Source organism: Drosophila biarmipes, chromosome 3R (assembly GCF_025231255.1).
Source record: "Drosophila biarmipes strain raj3 chromosome 3R, RU_DBia_V1.1, whole genome shotgun sequence".
Lineage (NCBI taxonomy): Eukaryota > Metazoa > Arthropoda > Insecta > Diptera > Drosophilidae > Drosophila > Drosophila biarmipes.
This window is the reverse complement of record NC_066616.1, coordinates 31,816,907-31,828,722: the sequence shown is the minus strand read 5'-3', so window position 1 is coordinate 31,828,722 and position 11,816 is coordinate 31,816,907. Positions and strand designations below refer to the sequence as shown.

General features: G+C 43.2%; 6 protein-coding genes across 6 annotated transcripts; 3 read left to right on the top strand and 3 right to left on the bottom strand.

The window, feature by feature from the left end:
* Positions 1–46: 46 nt before the first annotated feature.
* On the bottom strand, positions 47–916 carry LOC108025007 (prolyl 4-hydroxylase subunit alpha-2-like). The gene is made up of 4 exons (XM_050889002.1): positions 731–916; positions 529–680; positions 330–480; positions 47–266 (listed from the first exon to the last, which is right to left on the bottom strand). The coding sequence occupies exons 1-4, from the start codon at positions 913–915 to the stop codon at positions 59–61; spliced, it is 696 nt and encodes a 231-aa protein (XP_050744959.1). The 5' UTR covers position 916; the 3' UTR covers positions 47–58.
* A 94-nt stretch (positions 917–1,010) lies between these two features.
* On the bottom strand, positions 1,011–1,953 carry LOC108025142 (uncharacterized). Its single transcript, XM_017095414.2, has 4 exons — positions 1,766–1,953; positions 1,557–1,708; positions 1,321–1,492; positions 1,011–1,264 (listed from the first exon to the last, which is right to left on the bottom strand). The coding sequence occupies exons 1-4, from the start codon at positions 1,927–1,929 to the stop codon at positions 1,057–1,059; spliced, it is 696 nt and encodes a 231-aa protein (XP_016950903.1). The 5' UTR covers positions 1,930–1,953; the 3' UTR covers positions 1,011–1,056.
* Positions 1,954–1,977: 24 nt separating this feature from the next.
* LOC108025132 (prolyl 4-hydroxylase subunit alpha-2) lies at positions 1,978–4,042 on the bottom strand. Its single transcript, XM_044090868.2, has 9 exons — positions 3,854–4,042; positions 3,667–3,800; positions 3,463–3,613; positions 3,214–3,413; positions 3,030–3,157; positions 2,531–2,974; positions 2,426–2,473; positions 2,202–2,367; positions 1,978–2,148 (listed from the first exon to the last, which is right to left on the bottom strand). The coding sequence occupies exons 1-9, from the start codon at positions 3,943–3,945 to the stop codon at positions 2,084–2,086; spliced, it is 1,428 nt and encodes a 475-aa protein (XP_043946803.1). The 5' UTR covers positions 3,946–4,042; the 3' UTR covers positions 1,978–2,083.
* Positions 4,043–4,208: 166 nt separating this feature from the next.
* LOC108025491 (prolyl 4-hydroxylase subunit alpha-1-like) lies at positions 4,209–6,483 on the top strand. Its single transcript, XM_017096006.2, has 6 exons — positions 4,209–4,579; positions 4,634–5,309; positions 5,365–5,814; positions 5,871–5,930; positions 6,067–6,232; positions 6,295–6,483. The coding sequence occupies exons 1-6, from the start codon at positions 4,389–4,391 to the stop codon at positions 6,390–6,392; spliced, it is 1,641 nt and encodes a 546-aa protein (XP_016951495.1). The 5' UTR covers positions 4,209–4,388; the 3' UTR covers positions 6,393–6,483.
* A 135-nt stretch (positions 6,484–6,618) lies between these two features.
* Positions 6,619–9,335, top strand: LOC108025492 (prolyl 4-hydroxylase subunit alpha-1). Its single transcript, XM_017096007.3, has 6 exons — positions 6,619–6,952; positions 7,009–7,684; positions 7,741–8,190; positions 8,247–8,306; positions 8,945–9,110; positions 9,164–9,335. The coding sequence occupies exons 1-6, from the start codon at positions 6,783–6,785 to the stop codon at positions 9,259–9,261; spliced, it is 1,620 nt and encodes a 539-aa protein (XP_016951496.1). The 5' UTR covers positions 6,619–6,782; the 3' UTR covers positions 9,262–9,335.
* A 234-nt stretch (positions 9,336–9,569) lies between these two features.
* Positions 9,570–11,554, top strand: LOC108025008 (prolyl 4-hydroxylase subunit alpha-2). Its single transcript, XM_050888621.1, has 6 exons — positions 9,570–10,110; positions 10,193–10,383; positions 10,455–10,603; positions 10,764–11,189; positions 11,255–11,429; positions 11,511–11,554. The coding sequence occupies exons 1-6, from the start codon at positions 9,614–9,616 to the stop codon at positions 11,552–11,554; spliced, it is 1,482 nt and encodes a 493-aa protein (XP_050744578.1). The 5' UTR covers positions 9,570–9,613.
* The last annotated feature ends 262 nt before the right edge of the window (positions 11,555–11,816 follow it).

Genomic DNA, 11,816 nt, shown 5'->3' with positions numbered 1-11,816 from the left:
ATTTTCCTAAGAAACTACATAAATTAGGAACACCTCAACATTTTCGTTTTTGATGATATTACTTACGTTGTTTTACAAAAACTTCTGCTAGTTTTAGGTACACATTGGCGATACTCACGTGCGGAAGTGGAGAAAGAGGTTCAATATAACTTGGATTTTCTAGTATAGAAATAGCCACCTGAAGCCACTGCTTGGACTTCTCCAAGTCTTTATTAGCTATACTGTAATCTGCCATCCGAAGGCAATCAAGAGGAGACAATGAGTACCTAATAAAAGTTTTTCTAGATGAACATGACATTCTATTAATTGGAAGTAACTAGATATCATACATGTATTGCTTTCCTAAAAAGGATCCTCTTGCAATGTCCTTGGGAAGTAAATAATAAGCGTTTATAATGCTCGAAATGCCCTGACAGACTTCTGATACGTCTTCTTCCATGGGTAGATACTTTGTTTTGGACATGAGGGATTCCAGTTCATCTGTGATTCCAGAGCAATTAAAGACTTATAGTTAGGAGACTTTAATACCTTTTCCTGGCTCCTCCTGCAGAAAGAGCTGCCAATGAGTCCAATCGGATTGCATGTGATGAATCAAGGAGTAACTGCCCACTGGACTTGATATGATTGCCAATTTGTCATCCTCAAACTGAATGTGATATGTCGCCAAGTCGACAAGGGCTCTGGGAAAAACTGACTAGACTGCTATTCACCTTACTAGATAATAACCTACTCATTGATTACTTTCAATTTCGAATCCAACGTCTTTATATAGTTCTCCAAGTGCTCCACCAAATTTTTATGGATTTGTAAAAAGTGTGTCAACTTAAGAGTGGATGAAGCAGGGCGAATGGCGGATCTACAAAAAGATATATGAGCGAAGACCAAACCGGCTAATACAATAAGGGCAGTCTTCATGCTTTCGATCTCAGCTGAAGAATGATCGATGGAATAATTATCATCGCCAATAAAAATTCGTCACACTTAGGCCATGGCTTAAATCAAAAAGCAGATCGAATGAAGTATTTTTTATTTTTTTTTTTAGTTACACATACGAACTCAAACTAACTTCCCATTAATTGTCTTTACTTTTTCGTAGAGATCCTGCACCTGACTCTCACTGACAGGGATTAGAATATTATAAAGTTCCTTTTCCTCACGATCGAGATTTCTATAGCCCCTGAGTGTAGTATTTAGCCAGTCCTCTGCCTGAACATAGTTCCCCTGGTCGTAGGCATACTGTGCGATTTCCAGGGATTCCATTGGACTATTTGATTAAACAATTTAGTAATACTTCTTAAGATATATTTAGTATATTCTTACCTAAACAGCGGACCTTCTTCTGGGACCTCGCTTTCCTGTCCCATAATTCCCTCGTACGATCCCAAATAATCCTCTTCCTGGTGATGAAAATCTATGGCTTTTTTGATAGAACTCATGTACTCGTATTTCTTTGGAATCTTGCTTAGCAACTCCCGCATCTCCAAGATTTGCGCTTGGAATTTATATAAAAAGTTGGTTTAATACTGCATTTTGAAGAACTTCTAGTTGAATATTACCTGTAGCCAAAGATTTCTCCATTAGTTTTCTCCAAATTGGCCAATCAAAGTGCAAGCGGTGCAACAAGGAGTAGCTGTTAATAGGATTGCTCAAATAATACTCCGGATCGCTTCCCACTTTATCTAGTTCCGATCTTCTGTCGTCTATATAACTTTACAATAAACTAGTTTAAGGTATTTGAATAGTTAATCTAATGAAAGGTACTTACCGATTTAACACCCTTATATGGTTTTGTAAATCCTCAGAATGGCTTCTCAATTCCGTCATAAGTTGGAAATCGAGATCGAAATAATTTTCCATCTTCGTAGTACAGACCCATTTCGGAAATATTAATGCCAGAAAAACACTAGAAAGTCTTACAACGAACCACATGGCTGGAGTGGAAAAATAACTCCACATTCGAGAACAAAAACGTTTGAAAAAGAGGCGTGATAAATTTCATTTTTAATTGCAGGCACAAATCAATTTGGCTTACTTAAGACTTATTACCATATTTAAACGATGAATATCTAGCCCCACTCTTAAACTAAATGCTCTTCAAGCAGGGCCTTCTGAAAACTTGCTTGTCTTCCCTTATCCACTTGGTCATAACTACGAAAATGGGGTTAAGGAGGTGTGTTTAGTTATAAGGTTTCAGTCCTTACCCCATCTAGAACCCACTATGGTGGGACAAGCTGAGTGCGCGGTCCTTCTATCGCCAACCCCCTTGTGATCAAGATTGTACCACAGAAGTGCAGAGCCCTTCTTGGGGAAAACCGAGACTTTAAGATTCGGAAATATTGTGGCTCCACCTTGGGGCACATGGCTTAACTTTGAATGAATATTTCGAGAGAGATAAAAAATATTTTTTTAAACAAGAAATACTTACATAAAACACGACTGTGGCTATGCGGTCGGGTGGGTGATCGCTTTCCTTCTGCATTTATATTTAGATGATCGATAGAGAGTGACCAATTAAAGGCATCATTCTTACCTTCGCGAATCCCAAAAAGTCGAAATGGGTGCCGTAGTATCCGCCTATTCCGTAGTTCATTAGCTGAAAGCTCTCGGATTTCTCGAGGTCGAAATTGGTCATGTCCTGAGTCAGTCGGGCCATTCTCTGGACCACTTCTTCCCCATCATTCAACCAGAAACCCTTGGTGGTGCGACCCGGGTCTTCCTTCAAGGCTCCCTTGTCGTCAAAGGTTTTGGTTCGCCGAAGACCACCCTTCGACAGGTTCTTAATGCTGACTATATCGCTTTCGGAGACCACATCGTGATAAAGAACCATATAGGGATCGAGGGACAGAATTTCCATCTTGAGAGGAGCATATCGCAGGAAATGTGAGGCAGTGGAGTTGTACAAGCAGACGAGTTTGGTATTGGGTCGACACTCCGAGGAGCAGCATTGCTGATAGGCACCAATTTCGATTTCTTTCTAGTTTGTAGAAAAGTTGTTAAGATATTTTAGACTTAGGAGTTGCAGTACTCACTTTTATATGTGGTTCCTTGCCGATCCGAGTTTTCATTTCCAAACGAGATTGAGCCCTTGATAGACTGACCTTCTCCGGCCACTCCTTTAGGGCAGCTTGCAGTTCACTCAAGGCCAAGTGTCGAGAGCCTAAAGGATATCACCTTCTATAATCAGTACCGACTGATTTATATACCAAATCCCACCTAGTGCATCTTCAACCTCCACAAAAAGCTCATACAAACTGACCAGGGGTACCCCAAGCTGGGTGTACAAGGCCTCATTTTCCCGGTCCTCCAAGTACTTTTCCACACCCACATTTAACCACTCCCGGGCAAACTTAAGTTCGTTGTTCTTGGCCATATCCTTGGCAATGGTATAGCACTCCATTGCATTAAGCGAGGTGCTGGTAAAAATTATGAATGTATAAAATTGAGAAAATAAATATTACTCACTTATGATGGATGCTTTGCAAAACTCCTTCGGCCACTTCACGAGTTGGCAGGGAGTAGACCATCTGAATGAGTTTGAAACCCCTGATGGCCTCCCCAATGTCCTTCTCCGTTGGCATTTTCGGAGCAATAGCAATTATGTGTTCCACAAAAGCTAATGAAATAGTAAATATTATAACCACCATTCAGGTCTGACAGATCACCTACTCTCCCAAGGCTGCTGCTCCAAATACCACACCCAATTGGAATAGTCCGAGTAGAGACGACGAATGAGCCGAAAGGACTCTATGGGGTCGGTGGGCAGCTCCTCTTCTTCATCGTAGCCCACCATTTCCAAATAGCTTGGGGTATAAGTAATTAAGACCCCGCACATAAAGTACCCAACTCTACTTACTATTCGATTGTATCCACTCTCGATTGCAGTTCATTGGTAAAGTTCTGCAGTATATTTAGCAAGTAATGCTCAGAGGAAATTAGATCTCCCATGTCGTGTATCGAGACCGCATAGTTATTCTCTACTAATTTAGTTTCGTCTAGGGTAAATGAAACTATCGAGCAAAATAGAATGAGTAAACTATTTACATTTGACATCTTAGGATAAACTGAGCCAGAGATCCCGGAAAACCATTAAAATGTGGGGTGTAGCATTGCAAATTAACTTTACATGCTTTAATCTCATTATTCGGGTGAAAAAATCTCAATAGCACTGCAAATAATATTTTTAAGATCAGATCTATAAATACCTTGAGTCAATAAGTGTGTAGCGCTCTGTTTTTCTAAGCGGAAACTTTTCAGACCCACCTACTCTTACGTCAGACGCACTTTCCCTAAGAAATGCCGAAAAACTCAACTGTGTCAATGTTTGCAAAGCTGAATTGGAAGTCAGACAGTCCCTTAACTACTATTTATGAAAAACAGAACAGTTAAAAATGGAACTCAGAGCTGTGAAAATGTTTCGGATTGCTATTGTCTTTTCGGTACTCTGCATTATCTCAGTTAGTGGAGATTACTTCTCGGCAATTAGTGAACTCGAGAAACTGCTGGACGTGGAGACCTTGATGATAGAAAAATTCGAAGCATACCTTCAAAGGGCTCAGGAGGAACAGGATAATATCAGGAGGTTTGGATACATAACAAACAATTAAAAAATAATACAAAGGGCCTTGTTAAACAGATTTTTGGACCACATAGACGAGGTGCAACATGATCGTGGGGATCTCGAGGATTTCTTCGGCAATCCCCTTAATTCTTTCATAACCATAAGGCGCCTCGTCCACGACTGGAAGTTCAATGTTTTTGATCCCGTCTTCGAAACTAGTAATTTTGAAACCTACAAGAGCTCACTTAGCGAGTCTCTGGTGAAGATCAAGGGATACAAGGGGCCCAGCCAAGAGGATCTGCAAGGTGCCATTCGCGCCCTTCTGCGGCTGCAGAAGACCTACCAACTGCCCACGGATCAGTTGGCCAAGGGAGTTCTTCCCATGGAGGAAAATCAGCTGAATATCTCTTTGAGTGCCAGTGACTGCTTTGAGGTGGGTAAGGATCTCTGCCAGATCAAGGAGTACTCCTATGCCTCCGAATGGCTTCTGGAGGCCACGAAAAAAAAGCATGGGAAACCCGAGGGTTTAATCTCGCCTAATGTGACTGAAGTCGAGATTTTGGAGCACCTGTCACCTGCCTTTAATGGCTTGGGCAACCTTAAGCTGGCACACAAACTCAACAACGAAATACTGGACTGGGAGCCCGATCATGAAGAGGCTCTGAATAACCAGATATTGTTTGAAAGTCAATTGGCAAAAGAACGAGTACTTGCCAGAAAGCAAGAGGATTTGAACCAGTTGTCGGAAAAGGTATGTAATATCCTTGATTTGCTCCTGAAAATTCTATATAAATCTCTGTTATCAGGAAAAAAAGGAAAGCTTCCAGCTTTATCAACGCGTTTGCCGAGGAGAGCTCCGTCAGTCTCCTCGAGAGCTGAGGAGCCTCAAGTGCTGGCTAAGCCACCAGGGATCCCCTTACCATGTTATTTCACCTTTTAAAATGGAACAACTAAAGCTGGATCCCTATGTGGCCTTTGTTCATGAAATGCTGTCAGAGAGTGAGACGCAAATGTTCAAGGACCTTGGCAAGGGCCGCATGGAGCGATCCAAAATAGGTCAGGGCAAGAGCTCCACCACAACCGACATCCGAACGAGCCAAACCCACTGGCTGTGGCCTGCACAGAACCAGGGGCTTGCCAAGATCATGAAGCGACTGGAGGACTTCACCGGCTTGAGTTCAGAAAGTGCAGAGCCCTTCCAGCTGATCAACTACGGACTCGGTGGACAATATGAGCCCCATTACGACTTTATGAACGTGAGTTAAACTTGCTTTTCCAATTCAGAGTTCATAGTAATCCTTAATTTTCACAGGACGATGGCTATGGTGTCTATGGTTGGAAGGGTAATCGCCTCTTTACCTCCATATTCTATGTGAGTTTGATGAGTTTTCCGTTGAGTGCTTCTTAGTCGCAGAATTTTAATTAACAACATAAAAAAGTCAAGATGGGTTGTTCTGATTCCTCGTGGTTCGTTCCTTAGGTTTAATATATTTTTTTTATTCTTCCAGCTGAATGATGTTGCTCTGGGAGGTGGCACGGCTTTCCCCTTCCTCAAACTGGTGGTTCCCCCTGTGAAGGGCAGTCTCCTGATCTGGTACAATCTGCATAGATCCACTTACAAGGACTACCGAGCAAAGCACGCGGGTTGTCCCGTTCTCAAGGGATCCAAGTGGAGTAAGTTTTCCTTTAACTTTATAAATATTTAATGTTCTTCTAACAAACATTGTGTCTCTCAGTCTGTATTGAACAGTTCCATGTGGGTGGTCAGGAATTCAAGAGACCCTGTGGACTCGAAAGCGATGAGGGAAAGTTCATCGACTTGATTGACAAATAAGGCCCACAAATAATAAAGCAATCATAATATAATAATTTCAAAATAAACACCTTTTATAATACATGCCTCCATGAAGAGGTAAACACTTTTACGGGTCAAAACTTTTTAAAGAAATGTCTCATTGCTTTAATTCGCATGAATGTTTATAGCGTTATTTCAGTTTGTGGGCTTTATAGTGGGCGTGGCACATCTGAAAGATGTATTTCTGTCCAAACTTTTATTCTCGATAATAAGGCCCACCCCCTATTTTTGTAGCCACGCTTTCCATTAGAAATGCCGAAAAAACAATTGTGTCAATATTGGTTTAGCTGCACTCACGGAGACAGGCAGTCCCCAAATAATTTCGTGTAAAATCCAGAACAGTAAGAAGTGGATCTTCGAACAGTGAGAATGTTTCGGCTTAGTATTATTTTTTCGGTGATCTTCCTCACTTCCGTCAGTGGGGACTACTACTCGGCCATAAGTGAACTCGAGAAATTGCTTGACGTGGAGGCTTTCATAATAGAAAAGTTCGATGATTATCTTGAAAGGGCACAGAAAGAACAGGATAATATCAAAAGGTGAGGCTTAACTACAAATGCATCAAGTATTTTTTGTACAATAGCTCTTTTTTAAGATTTTTGGATCACATAGACGAACTGCAAAATGATCGTGGCGATCTGGAACAATACTTTGGCAATCCCCTTAACTCCTTTATCACCATAAGACGCCTCGTTCACGACTGGAAGTTCCATGTTTTTGATCCTATCTTCGAAACAAGTAACTTTGAGACCTACAAGAGTTCTCTTAGCGATTCCCTGGAAAAGATCAAGTTCAAGGGACCCACACAGGAGGATCTGCAAGGTGCCACTCGAGGACTTCTACGACTGCAGAAAATCTACCAACTGCCCACCGATCAGTTGGCCGAAGGAGTTCTTTCCGGAGAGAAAAATCCACTTAATACCTCTTTGAGTGCCAGCGACTGCTTCGAGCTGGGAAAGAGTCTTTGCCAGATTAAGGAGTACTTCTATGGTTCCGAATGGCTACTGGAGGCTACGAAAAAAATGCATGGAGAACCTCTGGGATTTATTTCTCCAAACGTAACAGACGTCGAGATTTTGGAGCAGCTATCACCTGCCTTTAATGGCTTGGGCAACCTTAAGCTGGCTCACAAACTCAATAACGAAATACTGGACTGGGAGCCTGATCACGAAGAAGCCCTCAAAAACAAGATATTGTATGTAAGCAAACTGGCAAAAGAGCGAACTCTTGGTCCTACAAAGCCAGTGGATGTGAACCAGTTGACAGAAAAAGTAAGTTTAATCTTTGAATTACTTTTTAAAAATGTTATAAAAATATTTGTCACTAGGAACAAAAGGAAAGCTTCCAGCTTTATAAGCGCGTTTGCCAAGGAGAGCTCCATCAATCTCCTCGGGAGCAGCGGCACCTCAAGTGCTGGCTAAGCCACCAAGGAGTTCCCTACTACTCAATTTCTCCCTTCAAGATAGAGCAACTAAACCTGGACCCCTATGTGGCCTACGTTCATGAAGTGTTGGTGGAAAGTGAAATGAACACGATCATGGACCATGGCAAGGGTCACATGGAGCGTTCGAAAGTGGGTCAGTCGTCGAACTCCACTACATCCGAGATCCGCACGAGCCAAAACACCTGGCTTTGGTATGAGTCCAATCCCTGGCTTTCCAAGATCAAGCAGAGACTGGAGGACGTCACCGGCTTGAGTACGGAAAGCGCGGAGCCTCTGCAGCTGGTCAACTATGGAATCGGAGGACAGTATGAGCCGCACTTTGACTTTATGGAGGTGGGTTAATACAGTGATCCCTATGAAGATTTCATAGAAACCTTAATTTTTCACAGGACGATGGTCATGCTGTGTTCGGTTGGAAGGGTAATCGCCTCTTGACTGCTCTGTTCTATGTGAGTTTTATGTGCCCTTTGACCCAGTGATAAATCGAAAAATGTTCCAAAAAAGCACTATTTTAAACAAAATAATGGGAAATAATCGTCCAAATATGGAAAGTTATACCTTGTTGAACTCGTAAAAACATTCCCTATCGATTGGCGTTAAAGTTACAAAAAAAAAATTTTTGCCAATTTTTGCAAGAAATTGTGATGTCACTCAATCAAAAAATGTTCCAAAAAAGCACTATTTTACACAAAATAATGGGAAATAATGGTCCAAATATGGAATGTTATATCTTATTGAACTCGTAAAAACATTCCCTATCGATTGGCGTTAAAGTTACGAAAACAAAAAATTTTGCCAATTTTTGCAAAAAATTGTGATGTTACCCCTTATAAAAAATCGAAAATATGACCAAAATTTTTATTGTCCAAAATCAGCCGAAAAATGATTGGATGTGTAAGGTGAGGTAATTAGCTGCCCCAAACAGTTTGGCATTTGGCTGTGAGCCTTTTCTTCCTTAAGATATGACCAAAATTCGGTCTTTTTTTGCCAAAATCCTGGTCCTAAGGTCCTATCCGGATGGAATCATATTTTACAGACCTAAAATCCCAGAAAATGGTTAGATTATTAATTGTTTTACATTTCATAGCTCAATGATGTTGCTCTAGGAGGAGCCACTGCTTTTCCCTTTCTCCGCTTAGCTGTTCCCCCCGTGAAGGGCAGTCTCCTGATCTGGTACAATCTTCATAGATCCACGCACAAGGACTTTCGGACAAAGCATGCTGGGTGCCCCGTTCTCAAGGGATCCAAGTGGAGTAAGTATGACATGTTTACCTAAAACAATATAAATAAACTTTATTTATTTCAGTATGCAATGAGTGGTTCCATGTGGGTGCTCAGGAATTCAGGCGACCCTGTGGACTCAACAGCGATGAAGGGAAGTTCCTCGACTTGAAGGAAAAATAAGACCCACAAATAATAAAACAAACAAGTCATTATAATCATTTCAAAATAAATACCTCATCTGCTATTTAATAAATCCAAGAGATACACACATAGGTCTTTCAAATCCACCTCAGAGGTTAAGTAACAAAGTTCAACCAAGTAGCTTGAAAACTAGACTCACCACTTTCTTAAGATAAACGGAAAATGGGGCCTTGGCCTTAGTTCAGCCACGCGATTCACGCTGGTCAGTCGAACGTTCTGCGATCGGATCGAACCTCGTTAAAATATAGAAAAAATCTCTAGTCATTGACCCGAGGGCCAAGAGCAAAAAGAGTATCGAAAAGACTGAAAAAAGCACCGGAGACATATAATTATGCAAATGCCGATGGCTTTCAGTGTGCTGTGGCTACTTCAGCTGTTTCTGCTGATGAAGACGGCTGTAGGAGCTCATTTGGCCAGGGGAGAGGAGCAACTGGAGGCTCTGTTGGCCACCGAAACCCAGCTCATCGATGAGTTGCGTGATAACATAGAAAGATTGGAGCTTCAGCTGGCGGAGATCCAAAGGGAGACCTCTGCCATCGCGGAGATACACGGTCAGGTGGATAATGTGGAGGAGTTCATGGGCAATCCGCTGAATGTGCTCGGTATTCTCAAGAGATTCGAGAGTGTGTGGCCCAGATTGGAGCAGCAGGCGAACGAAACCCTTCTCATCAGCTCGGAAGGGTCCTCCTTGGAAAGGGATTTCACGCTGACCCTCCCCAGCGAGGAGGACTACGAGGAGTCCTTGAACCACCTGCTCCACCTCCAGTCTGTCTACGAGTTGGACCCCAGCAGCCTCTCCCTGGGCCTGGTCAATGGTTTGAAGCTGGGGTGAGCAGAACCAAAAAGAAAATCCCAAGGGAAATGAAAAATCACAGACCAAAGCAATCAAAAATTGTTTGCATAATTTTAGCTCCGCCATGTCCTGGGGCGACTGCCTGGAAATGGCTCGCAAGTCGGACTTTGCCGTGGCTAGATTTTGGCTAGAATCGGCTTTGGAAAAGCTGCCCTCCGCCTCGGAAAACTCCACGGAATCGCAGAGGGAGCGGGAGAGTGGTCGTGTGCACATCCTGGAGGCAGCCCTCAACATTGAATACCGCGCTGGTGGGTTGTCCTGGGATTAAGTGCAATATCCCCGCAGAATTCCAAATTTCCGCTCTCTGTTATTTTTCTAGGGGAACTCGCCCGAGCTCTGGCCACTGCCGAGCAGCTTCTGGTGCTGCTGCCGATGAACCAAAACATTCAAAAGGCCAAGAGAAAGATTGAAAAAGCCATGGCCAAAAAGGAGCTGCCCAAGGGCAGGCGTCCGAAGTCGAAGACAAAAGTAGGTAAAACTATGTTGGCAAAGAGCTAACTCGAAGACACAAAAAACATAAAAAAGGGGAATGAAACTTGAAAGTTTGGAGTGCAAAAATAAATAATAATATGCTTGGATAAAAACATTCCTTGGCCACCCCTCTGAAACATTTTCCTATCCTTCCCAGAAATCCAAATCTGCAGAACAGCTCCTTATAGAGGAGCTCTGCCGCGGGGCCACCCAGGAACCCAACACAGGAAGTCGTTTCAGGCACTGTGAGCTGAAAGGCAGTAGGCCCTGGCTTCTTCTCCAACCCTCCAGATTAGAACCCCTCAGTTCAGACCCCTATGTCGTACTGCACCACGATGTTCTGACCCCAAAAGAGAGCGCTCAGCTCCTGGAACTCATAGATGAGGAGGATACCAACGCAGTTGGGAGCTATCAACCGCTGAAGCTATCCAAGCTGGCGCAAAAAAAGCTGAAGAAGATTAATCATCTGGGACTCGAGACTGGGGAGCTGGATGCCTGGACGGGACGTCGCCACGGCCACGAGCACAGCACCAAGTTGGAGGACAGCTCGCAGCTCGGGAACGTGGCACGTGTCATGCTGAACGTACGTGGCTAACCGACAAGGCCTAATTAATTGACTAATGTGTCACTAATTAAATTCCGGTTTAGTTGCAGCCACCCGGAATGGGAGGGGCCGTGGTCTTTCCGCAGCTGGAGCTCGCCGTGAATGTCCCACGTGGCTCGCTGCTCCACTGGCACACACGATCCGCCGGAGGCTCCTCATCCGACTGGGACTACCGCAGTGGCCAGGCAGTGTGTCCCGTGCTCCTGGGCGCCCAGTTGTGTAAGTTGCGGGGTGTGGAGTGGTTGGAGCGTGCCGGGATCCAGTTTGCGGCCCAGTCGCATTTACCACATCCCAACATCCCTGTCATCGCTTGTCAGCATAACGTGATGCGACATACCCTGTAGAAGGGGTCTATTAGTTTTCAACTCCTTACTAAAATTAGTTTTCTTTTTTTTTTATCCCTTCATAATAATCTTATCCATATGAAATTGGCTTTCATTTAGAACTCAAGGCAACCTGTAGAATATAGAACACTACCTTTATTTACCTTTACTCCTTCATCTTGTCCATTACGCAAAATCAATATATTCTTAGGGTACCTCCTCGTCGACTTCCACTTCCCCTTTGCTAATTTCCATTTTTATTCATCTCAATTTCGCATGCAGC